Source organism: Carex rostrata, chromosome 12 (assembly GCF_964058835.1).
Source record: "Carex rostrata chromosome 12, lpCarRost1.2, whole genome shotgun sequence".
NCBI lineage: Eukaryota > Viridiplantae > Streptophyta > Magnoliopsida > Poales > Cyperaceae > Carex > Carex rostrata.
Genome location: NC_135929.1, coordinates 10,122,267 through 10,139,734, shown reverse-complemented (window position 1 = coordinate 10,139,734; position 17,468 = coordinate 10,122,267). Strand labels below are relative to the sequence as shown.

At 35.4% G+C, this 17,468-nt stretch overlaps 2 protein-coding genes and 2 long non-coding RNA genes across 4 annotated transcripts; 2 read left to right on the top strand and 2 right to left on the bottom strand.

Moving 5' to 3' along the window:
* Window positions 1-3,183: 3,183 nt before the first annotated feature.
* Window positions 3,184-9,108, top strand: LOC144562733 (uncharacterized). Its single transcript, XM_078311982.1, has 3 exons — window positions 3,184-3,536; window positions 6,010-6,285; window positions 7,802-9,108. Exons 1-3 carry the CDS (start codon window positions 3,423-3,425, stop codon window positions 8,906-8,908), a joined length of 1,497 nt encoding a protein of 498 aa, XP_078168108.1. The 5' UTR covers window positions 3,184-3,422; the 3' UTR covers window positions 8,909-9,108.
* LOC144562736 (uncharacterized) lies at window positions 4,920-5,409 on the bottom strand. The gene is made up of 2 exons (XR_013514195.1): window positions 5,287-5,409; window positions 4,920-5,090 (listed from the first exon to the last, which is right to left on the bottom strand). It is a non-coding gene; the product is annotated as an uncharacterized LOC144562736 (long non-coding RNA).
* On the top strand, window positions 5,084-5,952 carry LOC144562735 (uncharacterized). Its single transcript, XR_013514193.1, has 2 exons — window positions 5,084-5,270; window positions 5,303-5,952. It is a non-coding gene; the product is annotated as an uncharacterized LOC144562735 (long non-coding RNA).
* A 2,463-nt stretch (window positions 9,109-11,571) lies between the features above and the next one.
* On the bottom strand, window positions 11,572-15,664 carry LOC144562584 (disease resistance protein RGA2-like). Its single transcript, XM_078311772.1, has one exon. The coding sequence runs from the start codon at window positions 15,606-15,608 to the stop codon at window positions 11,868-11,870; it is 3,741 nt and encodes a 1,246-aa protein (XP_078167898.1). The 5' UTR covers window positions 15,609-15,664; the 3' UTR covers window positions 11,572-11,867.
* Between the last annotated feature and the right edge of the window lie 1,804 nt (window positions 15,665-17,468).

Genomic DNA, 17,468 nt, shown 5'->3' with positions numbered 1-17,468 from the left:
TCCTAAAATTTCAAATCCATCCTTTTATTTTTCGGATTGTACGAATCTCTATAAAAGTTGTTTTTTTTTTACGAATCTCAAAACCAATGAAAGGTTGGATTTGGAATTTTAGGACCCTACGATCCCCTTGGGATCGTAGCAGATTTATTTCCGAATGTGATGCTTCTCAGTTCTCACCTTCCGTTGATCGAATTACTTGATCTACGGTTTAGATTTGAAGGCTCAGTTAAGACTTAAGACATGAAAAATGGAGTTCGGGTGTTCTAAAGTAACTTAATTTTTGAGTTTAGATTCAGACTATCAGATTCGAATCGGACCGTTATATTAAAGGGGCTCCGTGCGCTCTACCTTGAGCTGGATTGACCGGATTCAAATTGGACGGCTCATGTATAAACTCAAAAATTATGTTACTTTAGAGGATTTTAGACCCTGTAGCACAATTAGTTGGAAAATAAAAAATTTAAGACTGTTGATTATTTATAGATTGAAAGCTTAATTCTTTCTCACGATTTTACAGTTTTTGTGAAAAATTTCAAAAAAAAAAAAAAAACGGCTCGTTGAAAAAATATAAAAAAAAATAATTGCAAGTATATTAATTTTCGTATAATTTGAATGTCAAGCCAAGTCGATTTTTCATTTCCAAGATACTTGAAAGGTACTTTTTATATTTTATACTCATGAATTTAATTAAAGAATTCATATTCGTGATTTTGTGAGGTCATTTGCTTAATGAGAAATTTCTATTAATTTGTTTCTTATTTGTATATAAAATAAAGATTGTATTTCAAGTAACAGATTTTAATGTTATAATTTTTTTTACTATTTTTAAGATTATCAGATTAATTACTTTATCATCAATAGATTTGTTTGTTATAAATTCATTTTTAACCTTTTTTTATGTTCAACTTCTATTGGTATTAGGTAATTGGAGCATCTAAAAATTGAGTTTTTGGTTAAACTTGTTCGCCAAAAATATATACAAACTAAATAAAAGTTCTAATATACAAATTTAAATCAATTTAAACCAAACTGACTAATTCAATAATCTAATTCCGACCAACTAACATCCTTCACTCTTCAGTTTGTGATATTGTTTTTATGACGACTTCGCAGTTTCTGCGAAGATTTAAAAAAAAAAACAGTCTTCTAAAAAAAGAAAAAAAAATTCAAAATTCAAATAGATATATCAAGAATTACATATGCAAATCTTCTAAAATGTAGTTATAAAGTATTTTGTGTTTTTGTTAATGTTTTCAATAAATTATGGTTACATTTACGATTCAAAAATCATCGAAAGCATAAATTTATGATTTAAAAATTCAAAACTCTCTCAAACTACATAATTTCATAATCTAAAAAAAAAATAAGTGGGGCCACAGATTAGTTGTGCGGTCCCGCCAAAATGGGGCAGCAGAGCCAATCTGTGATCTGGATAAAGATGAAATTATGATCGAAGGTGTTTTTATTTTTTTATTTTTTATTATGGTATATAAAAAAATGTCGGTACCGAACAATCCGGTAAATTTGATAGTTACAGTTCAACGTGGCGCGCTTTCTCACCTTTAGAAGAAGTAAGAAAATATTAGCCTTGCTTCACCTAAAATTTAAAAAAAGCTCTCATTTTTCTAACATTATCTCACCGACCAATCCATCCTGTCAGATCCAAACAAACATCTTTTCCTCGTTTTTAAATCTCTTTCGTCAAAGGTTAAAAGTAATGGAACCTTTTCTAACATGCTTCATCATATCAATTTTATAATAAATGCTTTAAGTTTTTTATATTGTATTTTATTAAAGCAGTCCATGTTTTTTTTTTTCTGAAATTGAGATTTAATTGGCTGAATAAATAAGTATTGTGTAATTTTATTTTATGAAAAAACAAATAATATTAATGTTTCATGAATTAAATATTTGAATGTAAAATAAAAAAATTATTGGGAGATTTAGCATTTTTTTTTCTCATTTTCTCTCCGTTGCTGTTTAAATAATTAACTTCTTTTTATCCAAATTATACTTTAATAACCATAATTAAAAAAATAAAATTTATGGAATCAACATGATTATTTTTTTTATATAAAAATCATAAGAGCCGAGTAGCTTATTCGGTGCATGAAAAGAGTACCCATTAACCTATTCGGTATACTCTTCATGCCACAATTTTTTCACGGTATTATGTGGAGACCGCATAAAACGATGAAATTGAGATGTACGAAATAGGTTATTGGGTACCACCTTCTATGTATAGCATATGATACTCAGTATTAGTGTTGTAAATAACGGTATGCGGTTGTCGGACAGACAGAGTACTGACAAACAATTAATCAAGAATAATTGATCATAATAAAAAATAATCAGTCGATTAATCGAAAAAGTTCGTAACGATTTGGTTACCACCAAAGATTAATCGGTCAATATGTATAAACGGACGTTTTTTACACTGCTCAGTACTTGTAGTTTTTAAATTAAAAAAAAAAAATCATATTAGTTTAGTAAATTTGTTTTAATTATGATTTTAAAAAAGTTTCGTTATATTGAGCCACATAATAAAAATGTACTTCGTAAAAGTGTACTTCATTACCGAGGCGCAGTTGAGGTGTTTGCCATAACCACAAGCAACAGCAGCTTAAATAATTAATAAGATAATTAAACCTACTGCTAAAGCTACTTTATTATACTCCAAAGAAAGATCCAAACAGTAGTCGCTATTCCAAAGTTTAAAGATCCTTTGTGTCGGTAAAACATTCTACAAAAATATAACGGGTATTGTGATACGTCTCTGATTACAGTCAGAAATATGCAATACGCAGGTAACTAATTCCAGAAACCGTATGCAATCACACCTACATCTACCATTCATCTCTATCCATAGAAAATTAACCCGCGGCTAACCATACCGCGCTCGCGAATCACGAGAGGAGTAGAGGTTATGCGTGAATCTGGATCAAGAAAAAGTCCGGCACTCAGCACATGCCAATGCGTATCCTCTGCATTACCTCAAAAGGGAATCTTTGGAGTTAATGAATCTCAACCGTCTGATTTTAAATGGAGCCAATCCGGCTCTTGTCTATAACATTAGGGTTCCTTTAAAATTAGTGCAGATCTAGTTTGCACTAATCTTGAAATAGATCGGATGATCGAGATGCATTAACTCAAAATATTGCCTTTTGAGTTAATGCAGAGGAAGAATTCAACACGGGCAAGTCCATAATATGTAAAGAACCATGCGCATTCGGAAATATTCGTCTTGTTATCTGACAATATATAATTCTTATCTCTCTCTCAAGCGAAGCGTCAGCGCTTTTCCACCTTTTCTATTTACTGCTCGTCTCCTTCGTTACACCTTCCTTCAAAAAGAAGCCAAAGCTAAGAAAAAGCGATAAAAGCTTCTAAAAGCGAAACCCTAGCTCTTGATTGGTGAATCCATGGCATCGGGCTCTGGCTCCTACAATTTTCGAACAGACGATGTGCTCTGTTCGTATGACGATTTCACCGGACAGGATTCATCCAGTACCAAGCGATCGGATCCCTCGTCGAAGGTATTGTTCGTTGCTTCTTGTTTTAGCGTTTATGCTGTTTGTGTAGCAATCAGATTGTGTTTGCTTTGAGAAAGTTGTAAATATTGTTCGTTTCCTCTTATTTGTGCCTGTGTCGGTGTGGGATCTATGTGAAAACTTCTGGACTATGACGATTTGATGTAGTTCTAGATATGAATTATCAAATTGAATATTGCTAGATTTATCTAAAATGCACTTTCTTTGTCACAAGGTCCAAATAGAACTAATTTGTAGACATATTTTTGAAAATGCCTGTTTATGTTTATTTTTATTGGGAGGCTGTGCTAAGATGACAAAGTTGTTTGAGTTTTATTTATTAATGAAATTGTTTGTTGGGGTCCCCTTTTTTATACAAGTGTTTACAAAAAGAGGGTAGAGATTGTCTAGTCAGTCGTTAGCTTGACTGAACTTCTACCGAATGAGTGGTCTCAATAGTAATCTTCTTTTTAAATTTGTATCGAATAAAAGTTCCAATTTTGTTAGGCGTCATAATTTTGTGTATTTATGTATGTTCATTTGCAGATGTGCTTTTTGATACTTTATTGGCCCTCATCATAGTGTATGCTGTTTATCAGCATAGACTAGTATAATTAGAATTAAAATTAGAATCTGAAAGGGAGCGTTATTATGTCTGATTAGATTTGAAGTAATGTTGTTGCTCTCTTGATTAGTACTCTTCCAAGCAATTACTTGTTCTGCTGAGATATTGACTAGGTATTGACTTTTGGTCCAAAAATATTTGATACTTTGTGTGGTTCTCGCTATGTTGATACCGATGTGATATTATTATTTATAGTTGCACCTACCATTTATTTTCCAAGATGACTTGATCTTATATTGAAAGTCTCAGTTACGAGTTTTGGCATCATTTTCTTACCTTTAAGGCCACAGAAGCACCTTGTCAACTTTGAAATTGACATCTTATCTCTCGTGATTTGAATCCTTTCCATTCCATCAAAGAATTACATTTTTAAAGAGATTAGTGGCACAATTGCAAATTGATTGTAATCATGGTGTGTTTCGTAACTCTTTCAATGTCTTTTGTTATTCCATTATTATTATTATTATTATTTTTAAATAAGGGCTCCTGTTAGCCCTGACTTCCATTTTTTCTTAGATGCCTCTTGCAGGATTTGAACCTGCGTCTCTTTGTAAAGAGGTGAGGCCTATCACCATCCGTGCTAGGCCTGTGGTTCAATCATGTAATGGCATTTAATTAATAATTGCATTTCAACCAATTTTTGTCACTTTCGATATTATGGATGGATCGATCATCTTTTTATTTTTTGTTGTTGGCCCATAGGGCATAGGCAAAAAGTCTGAAATTTGTTAATGGCATCAATCATGTTAGGTGAAGTAGTCCTTTTGTTATGATGCAGGTCTATGGTACCTACTTTCCTTTTGGACTATTTAGGAGTATGAAGACTCAATTTTTCTGTTGAATGCAGAAGATCATTTTATAAATTTATAAAAGAAAGTTTTGTGAGTAGAAATATGACATGTTTAATAAAAGTAGAGAAATTCCTTATTTTGAAACTTGTACTTGTTTGGGATATAAAATTTTAAATAATTACTTCAGCGGAAGGTCATAGCATACTCCTAGTTCTATTGCTGCAGTGAGGAGTCTTTTTGTTGTTTGTATATTGATGTCCCAAAATATGATTGAATTGTTGCTTATTGTGCTGCTTTAGATGTATGATTGGCAAGTTAATGCTAGTTTTAATTTAAGGACTGGCTTTGTTAGTAAGTAGCACAGGACCATCATTACTAAAGCTGAAGCACACAAAGTATAGTGTTAAAAGGAAGTTTTAACTTCTAATGTATTTATATATTGCAAAACGGATTTGCTAGTGGGACAGTCAGGAAACACAAGTTGTTATATGATGCTGATGATACCAAGTTGAAGCTTTTAATGGGATTATTTCTGATTGTAGAGATATCAAGTAATAATAGTTGTATATATGGGGTTTTTCCGGTATTCATCTTTTCTTATAGTTGATGTGCCCTATCTGCATGTATTGAAGAACTTTCTGATTAGTGAACTTCTCATCGTTTCAAATAGTATCATTATTCTTACGGCCTTTGTGTTTGGGTGGGCTTTCAAGTGAAGCTGGAGTTATGGGACCGTTTATTTGTCGGTCTTTGATAAGTTATTGGAATTCAGAAAGAGCACAAATAAATATCCCTCGTGTTTGTTATAGTATTTGGTGATGTGTAAGGTGTAAACATACCAAAATAATATGCTTTTTCACCTCACTGTGTCTCACTTTCCATGTTGGTTATTAAAACTTCACTCTATCCATTACATATGTTAAGGAAAAAAAAAAAAAACTAAATACACAAAATTAATCAAAACTAATAAGTGCCAAGAAACGATCCTCTTTTTTTACCCTTTTTTTTTAAAGAAAAGGAACTCATATCTTGATTCCCCTTTTCTTCATTGGTCTTTTTCCAGGACTTCCCTGACAGTAGAATGGCAAGGCCACTGGTAAACATATATGAGCAAGAGGACCACCCGAAGGATGACTTTGTGTCCACTGTGGAGAGGTGCATGAAGAAATACGCAGATACCCTATTGCGGTCCCTTGATGGAATAACTGGTCGGTTGTCCCAGCTTGAGATCCACTGCTACAAGCTCGAGAGGTCAATTGGTGACCTTCGAGGTGACATGGTGCTGGGCCAGAATGAAGCAGATCTCAAGTTCAAGTCCCTTGAGAAGCACATGCAAGAGGTAACTACTGTTGTATTGTGATCAACTCTTAAGTGTTTACCTTAAATGTACGATGAGCATCGTCTATATTTATATTAGCTGCATATACTCCTTTTAGGATAAATACTAATAACTGTCAGTCCAGTATGCTTCTGTAATGCATGACATATCTGTGATATCTGTCTCCAAAGGAGTGTGCATTTGGTCTGGTTGTACTTTTTCGACCTTACATGCAGTATGTTCTGGCTTCTTTGAAGTTATCTGAAATGTTTCTCCCTTGAAGCTTGAGCTTTGAGAAGTATTGGATTTTTTGGGGGCAAAATCAGAAGAATGGTTTCCAGTGGGGATAGTAATACTTTTAAGAGCATTTTCTTAACATGTCAATCCTCATCTCATCTGATAGTAATGCTTTTATGATTCTCTCATTTTCTTAACATGTTAATTCTCATCTGTGTAACGAAGAGTTGTCTGGACCAAAAGAAAATAAGGATCAAGTTTTTGGAAATGGCAAAATTTTTAGTAGCTAACTATACGGAATTTAAGTTTATTCAGTTCAAAATTAGGGCATTGATGTTCAGACTAGGAAAAAATTGATTTTCCAGAGAGAAGATGGAAGATTATTGCCTTGAATAGTGGAAAAATCAAAATTTCAGGGTCTTATTGAATTTATTAGATGTGCTATAGTCTGCTCAAATGCAATACTTCAGTTGGGTGTTCTGTTTGAAAGTATTAGATGCAGTCAAGGAAACCTACATGTTGTAGTGTGTAAATTTGAGCGTGTAATGCCACAGTCTAGACAGGAAGAGGTTTGTTTGTGTGAGGGTTAAGTTAATAGGTGGCACACAGGGGCTGAGCCAGACCTTGAAACTATGGGGGGTCAAACATATGAAATTTTTATGTTACGAATGGGGGTCAATTTGACAGTTCCATAGCATTTTTTACTAAATTATATACCAATAAACACAAAAGTTTTGAAAATAAATGGGGGTCAATTGATCCCCATTTATTATAAGTGGCTTCGCCCCTGGTGGCACATATTTATAAAGTGCTATTAGATATTGGGCTCATAGTTCATACATATGTATGCTGCTGCTATATATTTTGTGCCATATTCAATTTTAGCTTAAAATTTCATATGGAATCCTGGTTTCCTCTGGCTTCATCCCTCTATCTCTGCTTAGCATACAGCTTGTGAGTTTATGTGTAGCCTCAGTAAAAAAAATAATCAATAAATAATAAGACCAGTTGACCTAGGGAAGAATTTTTCATGCACTGTTGTAAACCCAGTAGTAGACTTTTAACAAGCATCGGTCAATTGACAAAACCCATGGATATCTTTTACCAAGCCCTTTATTTTATTTATTTTTAAACTCTTATTGCTTCTAGTTTTTCTATCTTTGTGAGAAGTTCTATGAGAAGAGGGGACATTATCTTCTTTCAGTTTTATTTAGTTTTTTCTGTATTTTCACAGAAAGCTAATACTATGCTTTTGATTTTGATTTTTACAAAACACTTATACAACCATTTGAATTTTTAGGTCCATAGGGCAGTACAAATTTTACGTGACAAGCAAGAACTTGCCGAGGCCCAGAAGGAACTTGCGAAACTTCAAACTATCCAAAAGGAATCCACACCAAAGCCTGAAGAACGAGCACCGAGTCCACTTCCTGAGCCAGCAAAGCACGATGATGCCCCACAACTCTCAAACAATCAACTAGCCCTCGTCCCATCCCATCCACAAGCTGTGCAGCCGCAGCAGCAACAGCACCTTGCTTTGCCTCAGTACACTGTGAACCAACCAACCACGTACTACCCGGTGAATCAGGCTCCAGGCCAACAATTGCCTCCTGGTTACCATTACGTTCAATTGACACCAGCGCAACAACCTCAGGTTCCTGTTCAGCAATCACCACAGCAACAAGCACCACCTTCTCAGGTTTCTCAGGCCGTGAACCCAATGACCCAGCAACCGGCTCCTATTCCTCAGTTCCCTCACCAGTGGGCCCAACAACAACAACCTAACTCTAATCCTAACCCACAACAGTTTACTTCTCAAGGTATGCAGACACAAGCTGCACCCCCCTCACAATCTCTACCACCACCAGCTGCACCTCAAAGGCCTCATACGCCTCCAGGCTATTCTCCTTACCCGCCTCACCAACCTTCTAACCCTATTCCTGAAACATATTCTGTTAGCATGCAAGTTCCAACTGCTTATTCCACTGCACCTCAACCTGGGATGAACCGCTCTGATATGGTTCCCACTGGCTATGGGAACCAAGGTAACACTAGACCACCTCATCCAAACCAGGGATCATATATGGCCACACCCCAAATGGCCAAGGGTGGGTACACAAATGTTCCCCCACCTTATATGCAAAGTAATCTAGCGGGCTATAACTCTGGACCTTATAACTATACCCCAACCAATGTTTCCGGGGTTCACATGAGGACACAACAAATGCCACTTAACCACCCCCATGGGGAGTTTATTGAAAAGGCAGTTAGTATGGGGTATCCAAGGGAACAAGTCATGAGTGTTGCCATGAAAATTGCGGAGAGCGGGCAGCCTATGGATTTTAATGCTTTGCTTGATAGGCTGAATGGAGTCTCCAGTCCGTCGGCACGCACATGGTCTGGTTGATGCTGGGAAAAGTTCAAGTAAGTTTGTTGACTTGTTTGGTGAGTGCATGTTTACTTAATAAGCGGATTTATTGGATGGTTGTTGTATATATTCGTCTTGCATGTATGCTCTGAATTTTTTGTGAGAGCTTGTGCATGTGAAGTATGAAATCGTATCCAAACATTTGTCATTTATTAATACAGGATAATATTTGTTCCTTCTATTCTCGATATTCTTTCTTTTGAGCTTGTAACTTCACTTATACTGGTCGAATGAGAATATTTCAATACGAATATTATCTGAAATTTTTATTAATAGCATAAAAAAAACCACCCATTTGGGGAATTGAACATTTATTCGAGGCTAATCTGTGGTCCATTTACGGGGGGTCGCAGATTAGTTTAGAGGTCCTTCAAAATGTTACAGTATATTTTGGGGTTAGCGGCTTGGATAAATGTAGAATTCCTCTATTTTGGATGTGTGTTCATTTTTTTTTTCTTTAAAGAGTATAAATAAAAATTCCGGCAAATATTTACCCATGGAAAGGAAACACAACTATCTTCATTCATCACTGTATAGTACATGAGCTTGGCGGTTTTTACTGACAACTATCCAATAGGGTTTGGTTTTAAGTTCTTCAAAATTTGGTACAGCCTGAACTAAGTGCTTCTTGTTGAACCTATAATTTTTTTTTTCTTTTTTAACTCGTATGTTTTAAATATGGGCTCTATTTTGACATAGATCAACTTTTAGGCGCCGGTACATTCATCTTTTAGATTTTATTGAGAATTCAATTAACGGGCTCGTGTTATTGCACCAAGTGCGTTTCACATAGATCAACTATTACATCAATTTTACTTGTATAAATTGAGGAGGTTAAATGAGAGCATGCATGATATATGGGGATCTGAATTTTTGATGCAGGACTGGAGGTTTTTCCTATGAAAATTTATATATTTGGTCCAAACTATTTATTTTGTACTTTCAAGGATTGTTGGAGCGATTTATGTTTTGATAGTTAGATAAGCATAATTAGAGCTCAGACATTTTATTTTCGATCATTTTTCTTATAAGATCTTTAATGTGACGAAAAATATGGGGCAACAACTCTGATTTCCTTTGATTTTATCTATTATTTTTAAGAATTATTGCGGCAACAACTATGCGGCCTGACCTAAGTGAATTGAAATAGAGGTACCTGTGGATCAATAGTCTATAATTATCTTAGAACCCAAAATGTACAAGTTTCTTGATGAACCTCTCAACTTTTCTTTAGTGGCCTAATTTTCATTTGGATCATCTTCCACTATATATATACCGCTCTTATGCTTCTGAATTTATATATACCCTTGTAATTACTTTTTTGGTTTAGAAAATTACAATAAACAAAAAAACGATATTCTTTCTTTATCTTATATCACACTACAAATCTCGACTGAAGCATCTGTGAAAAATACAAGTATACAAAAAAAAAAAAAAAAAAAAAAGAGAGAAATTCTCCCTCAAGTACTTGACCAAATAAAAAGACAGAGATGACATAAATATATATAAAAAGAAAAGTGTGGTAACATGTTCCATTAATTCCTTAATTGTAAAAATAATAAAATAATAATAACAGTGTTGGGTTCACACGCGGAAGCATTTCAAGGAGTAATTTCGTCGAACACTTTGCAGACATACACCAATTTCCAACCAAATAGAGAAATATGAAAGTTAAACAAGAAGCCAACTCAAGCAAGCAATCAAGCACAAAAAATAAAAGAGATACAAAATTTACGTGGAAACCCTTTCGGGAAAAAACCACGGTAGCACACGGTGCAAATTCACTATATCAAGGAGTCTTTACAATTACAAGGGGATAATCAAGTCATTAACACTCACTCTAATACTCTCTTACCATTTCATATACTAATCAACAAGATTTCCAAGTGACAAACAGATCCACATAAGAAAATTATTCAGTGCTTGCCATCAACAAGAGAAAAAAATGCTGCACCATAGTGTAGACACCAGAATAGCACCTGTATAATTTGAAGAACACAATTTTCAGAAAATATCAGCTTTGACAACCCTGAGCTTCTATTACAATCACTAGGCTTTTGATTCAGCGGGTTCAAGTGAACTCCCAGCAAATTCAGTTTAGGAAAATTATTATTTACCAAGGCAACAACACATGCATGCACTTTCCAGCATTGAGACTAACGCAAATATATTTTGCTAATTTGTAAATGATACCCAACCATTAATGATAGTTTATCCAAAAAATTAATGAACAATTTTGACTCAACTGAAATTGGCCCTACTTTCTAAGCACAAATTGAACTACTGTAAAAACGAGAATTAAGTCAACTACACTCGGAAGTTGTGTTCTAAGTAATAATATACAGTACATATGACCAAAATCTATGGCCATATCAGTAAATTTGATGCCTGATTAAACCTCAATTTCTAACAGCAGAGCATATTTTGCAATTTACACAGTGGTAATATAATTTTCAAATTTGAACTTCAAAAATGTCAAAGTAGATATCTAAAGAAGTGTTAAATCAAATACATACTGTTTTGGTCACTTTCAACTGATAAGAAGTTAGTCCAATTTAGTGAATGGATGATATAGAAAAACTACTGCTAATTCAGATACTTTAACATTTTATTGTATAAAAAATTCCAGATTAGACCCGAACTGAAGTGGATCATAATTGACTACTAATCTTAGTTGGCCAAATAATCAGAGCAACCGTAAGCAGAGCATCCAGGCGGACAAATTATATTGATTCCATGTTACAAGTTAAATATGAATCATAATATGACAAATGCCATATCAAGTACTGGATTTCACCACCAAAGTTACTAATTTTTCCTACATTTATAATTTGCTACGTGAGAAGATTCCTCTGTCTTACTCTAAGAAATATGATAGAATGAGATGATTCAAACTTATATGGCAATGAGAAAATGTACCTCACAAATGATGATATCTTTAAGATCGCACTGACGAACAAGGCATATTGCATGATGAAATCAACCGAGTTAGGCCTCCTATTTTGCTGGATCGACCCCCTTCTTCAATATATACCCCTTCTTCAATATATAGATTTGGGATCTCAGAGATTAGGTGCCAATACTTGCCGTTCTTTTGCAAATCCGTTTGCAAGAGGGGACACCCATAGATCTCTAAAGAATCAAGGCTCCTTAATCGTTGTACTTCTGGAAGGATTCTTATTTTGGGGCAGTTGTATAATCTAAGGGTCTTGAGTGATTCAAGACCTTGCATCCCTTCTGGCAAAGATTCTAGGTTGAAGCAATCAGAAATCCAGAGAGATTCAAGAGCAATTAGGCATCCTATGCTTGACGGTAAGGAGTTCAAACTTTGAAATGAACTAATTATTAGCTCTTTGAGACCCACCAAACTACATAACCATTCTGGTAAGCTTTCTAGCTTTACGCAACCAGACATGTCCAAACTCTCAAGAGATCTTGGCATTTTGGGAACTTCAACCACATTCGGGCAACGACTGATAGAAAAATCTTTAAGTTTTGGCAATAGGACTTGCCTTGTCGATATCTCTACAAGTGGCTCCGATAATGATCCGAGAAAGTTCCTGCAACTGTTAATACTTATTTTTTGTAAGTATATGAGATCACTGAGCTCTTCCTCCGGCCAAAAGGTAAGGCTATCACAATTTGTGATAAAAAGATTTTCAATAAATCTGAAGCATTTCCACAACCATAAAGGTGAGTTGGATGGAATAGATGAGCAAAAAAGGTTGCTTTCAATGATAGATACATCTCGCAGAGCTGTTGCATTAACATCAACACTCAGCTCTGCACCTTCTCTTCCATCTGTTGGTGTTATGATGTGGTTGAATCCTTTGATAGTTAATTTCTCGAGAGACACACAAGGTTTAAAAGAGAGAGTTTTATTTTTATCTGCATTATATTCCCTTCCACCTCTACTTTCAAGGGTGAGCATACGGATAGTTGTTAATCTAGTTACAGAGCACGATAGTGTTTGGTTTTCTGTAATTGTCATTTTTTCTAGTAAAGGTGCGATAGGTATGGCAGTTAGCTTGGGACAACGAATGATCCGCAGCTCAGTTAGCACAGGAAAAATCAATGATGTCTTTTTCGAAACATCACCTTCACACCAACAATCCAAATTTGACATGTCATTTAAAATCAAGGATTTCAGTGATGGAAAAGTTATGAGTGCATCTTCACCACCTTTAGCACTCATAAATACACCACAACAAAGATGCCTCAAATTATCCATAGAAGTTATGTACAAGGTTTGGAGAAGAGGTAGCATATACAATGGTGGAACACTGGTGCACCACTTACATTCAATTATAAATAGCGCTACTAGGTTTTCCAGCATTTGATACTCTGTCATCCAGATGGGAAAATTGTAACCTCTATATTGTTCAATTCGTAGAGTTTTTAACTTATTACAAGGTTTAAGTGCATCCAACACCTCAAGATCAAGAATCACTGCCTCTAAGCCATTAGGTCTGGCTTCGTAATTAGAATAAGATTGTAAATAAGTTAGCGGCATTCCCCAACATAGTGCCAAGTGCTCCAAATTTTGTTTAGAAACCATATTTGCTTCTCTTGCATCTCTAGCATCTTGTATTTCCCTTAGATTACAGATATATAGTTGACCCCCTAGATTTAAGGTCTTGAGTTCCCCAATTCTATTTTCTACACCAGTTCCAACTATGTAATATGTTAATGTCTGTAAATATTGTAGTTCCCCGAGGCTTGGTGGCATGCACTTCAATTCGAAACAATCATCCATGTAGAAATGCCGAAGGCTCTTCATGTATCTCATTCCTTCGGGTAGTTTTGAAAGGTTTCTACAACCATAGAGCCTAAGAGTTTGCAAAAGATAGAGTGTGGTAATTGTTTCAGATATTGTTGTCAAATTCCCCACCGAAAGCTCAAGATATCTGAGGTGCTTCATAATTCGAAGGGTTGTCATATTTTCAATAGGGTTGTAACCCAAGTCTAGTATTCGTAAGAAGTTAGATTTCACATATCCAACATCTTCCACATCATAAAATTCACTCCTTGTAGATAAAATGAGACTTCGGGTAGTAGGAAAGCATTTAATGGCTACATTAATTGCCATGGGATTTCCCAATAAGATATGTCGCACATTGTATTTGGGTGTATTCTTCATTTGTAATGGTCCCACAATAGAGAGGCATTCATCTCTCATCACAGATTGTGCAAGATCGTGCATAAGATCATGCATTTTGCACGTGGTTTGAGAGTAACAAACTGTCTCAACATTTTGGAAGAAGGACCTCAAAGCCAACTCATTAAAGATATCACTACCCGACATCTCAAGACCTCCCGACCCGTCAGATGGAATAAATCCATGGGCCATCCAATACTGCACCAATTTTTCTTTATCCATCACATAATCCTTTGGAAATACTGCACAGAAAGCAAAACATTGCTTCATGTATGAAGGCAAATGGTCATAGCTTAGCCTCAGTACTGACAAAACACCACCATCATCATTAGCTTGCTTATTTTCCCATATCATGCTCTGTTCGAGCACTGCTAACCACTGACCTACCTCATTTTTATAGCTCATTAAGCTACCAAGTGTTTTAATGGCTAGCGGTAGTCCCTGACAATTCTTGACCAATTTTTTTCCTATTTCAACAAGCTCTTCGCATTCCCCTACTCTCATACCAAAGGCCCTTCTATGAAATAATTTCCATGAATCCTCCTCATTGAAGTATTCCAAATTATATTTCGGTATTGTACCCATTACATCTGCCACTATGCCGCTCCTCGTGGTAACAAGCACAACGCTCCCTGAATCGCCGCAGTTCAATAGATTTCTCAGTTGTTCCCACTTATCTCCATTTTCATTCCAAACATCATCCAATACAAGAAGATATCGCTTTCCGTGTATCTCTTCACGTAAACGCTTCTGAAGCAACTCCATCTTACGGGGAACTTTGCAGTCCTTTTGAACTATTGTATCAATGATCAATTTTGTTAGAGCTCCAACATCAAACTCCTCTGACACACAAACCCATACGAGTAATTTGAAGTGGTCTTCTACCCTTGGGTCGTTGTAGACTAGCTGGGCAAGGGTGGTTTTTCCGAGCCCTCCCATCCCGACTACTGGCAAGACCATGAGATTCTCACTCAGACACACCTGAGTCAACAAGGTCACTAATTTTTCCTTATCATCTTCCCTCCCTACAATCTCAGATTCAATTACGTAAGAATGGGTTTCGACATGCTGAAGAACACGGCCTTGCCGGCCTTGAACAAATTTGAACCTCTCCATCTCAGTGACCAGCTCATCAATCCTCCCCACAACCTCCTTCAACTTTCTACTCATCTTGTACCGAAACAGAACTGGATTTTCAACAGAGAAAAAACCACTTACATTCCCGGCCTTATGGCCGCGTGCCACATCTTCCCGGCGCAGCTCCTCATAACAGAACTCATCGAGAACGTTGTCAGCATCATAGGCAGCTGATTTGAGCTTAGCCAGCCAGGATTTCACAGAGGATTTAGCATCCCCTTGCTCCTCAGCATCGGTAAGTACGTCCTGTACCGCGAGCAGCTTGTCGTGGAGTTTCTCGCGCTGGTCATCAATGCCCCACATCTCACCCATCCGCTGCACCAGTGAATCTGTTGATTTCTGCAGCACGATTCGTATCAGAGATGATAGCAACAGGTCTGCCATTGCTGATTTGGAAATTGGAAGTATCTCAGAGTAAAAACTAAAAGCTTAAGCAAGAAGAAAAGATTTTGGAAAAGAGAAATGGGATAGAGAAAGGAGTCAAGTGGGAGGCTTGATCAACAGTTCGAATTTGGGAGTCAGTCAGTCAACACTCAACGCCAAGGCACCTGATATTTTCCCAACTCCCAACGAAGATAAGGTTGGACCCGGTCTAGGTTTCAAATTGTTTGCCAAGTCACTGCTGTAATAGTCTTGAATCTTGATTGAACTTTTAATTACAGAAAGCCTGTAGACCATTTCTATACAGGATTTTACCTTCGGATGGGTCTTCCATCCTTTAGGTTTACATCCTCTCAAGTTATTTTCTACCGGAGAGGTCGGTCCTTGCTAGATTCTAACTTCAATTCTTGAAGTCTCCAGTTTCATTAAATGGAGAAGAGAAACCTCTTTGTTTCTGCGTAATTTCTGTGGCATTTTCTTAGAAGAAACCCAGCCGAAATTAAATTATTTTCACGACCGACTGGGAGCTGGGAGCGTGGGACCACTAAGTGGAGTGTGGTGAAAGAATTAATTGAATATTTATTCTTTAGATGGATAATCTCCAATTAGGGAATTACAGGCGATGGACATAATAAAAAGGGAAAATTTCTAGTGTAACCATACAAGTTTTTGAAATAGCCAATTTACCTACAGTAACACCATAATATCCAATATTTTCATCAAAAATTAACATCATTTCTTTTATCTCCATTTAATTAATTTACATTGTAATTAATTATTTTAAAATTTAAATTAACCAACATACCCTTCTAATTGTCTTCTTCATCTTCTCTAACCTCCCGGCCAAAATAAAGATTCTTGTCGGGAGAGAGAGAACTTCCCTCAAAATTCAAAGATGGTTCATCTCTCCTTACCCACTGCTTTATTTTTATTTTTTTTTGCATCTTTCACGCCCGTAGGCTTACAGAACAATCACTTCTATCTCAAGACATCTGTAATCTGCTCCTATCCTGATGCCTATACAAAATTCTATGATTGAGCTATTAATCAAGATATTTAATGGTTGTATGGATAAGTGTCACTCAGAATTTCAAAATAATTTGTTATTTTTTGAACTTCGAAGAAATAGGATATGTACATAGTTGCATGCTTACACTAGCTAGAGCTATTGATAATAACTTCAGTGCTATATAAATTATGTTGATTATTAGTACATTTCAATTGAATAATTGTGTCGACAATGATCTCTATTGGCCGGGAGGGTTAGGAGAGATGAAGAAGACAATAAGAAGGGTATGTTGGTCAATTTAAATTTTCAAATAATTAATTAAAATGTTAATTAATTAAATGGAGATAGAATAAATGATGTTAAATTTTGGTGGGGATATTAGTTATTATGTTGTTTTTATGGGTAAATTGGTAATTTCAAAAATTTGTGTGAGTACACTGAAAATTTTCCCTAATAAAAATGTCTTATTTAAAATGTTGGATTTAGATCAGACGATTGAATGAATGATAAATAGCAGCAACTCTAGAATACTTGCGTCCATTTTTTCAATGATTTACCTTGTTTCTATAATGTATATTGAATTGGGCTCTATTACAAATGAGGGAAATCTTAATTTCTACCATGCATATGTCCATTCTTAAAGCTTCTTCATATAAATACATTTTGTTACATATATAATTCCAAAATATAATCCGATTTTTCATCTAAAAAAAATATTTATTTTCTCTTCCAAGTAAAATATGACATAAATATTTCGAACGTTTATCAATATCAAATAATTATAATTATAAACACGATAGACTAATTTGTGTCAAATTGAAGAACATCTTAATTATCCAATTAATGATTAAAAA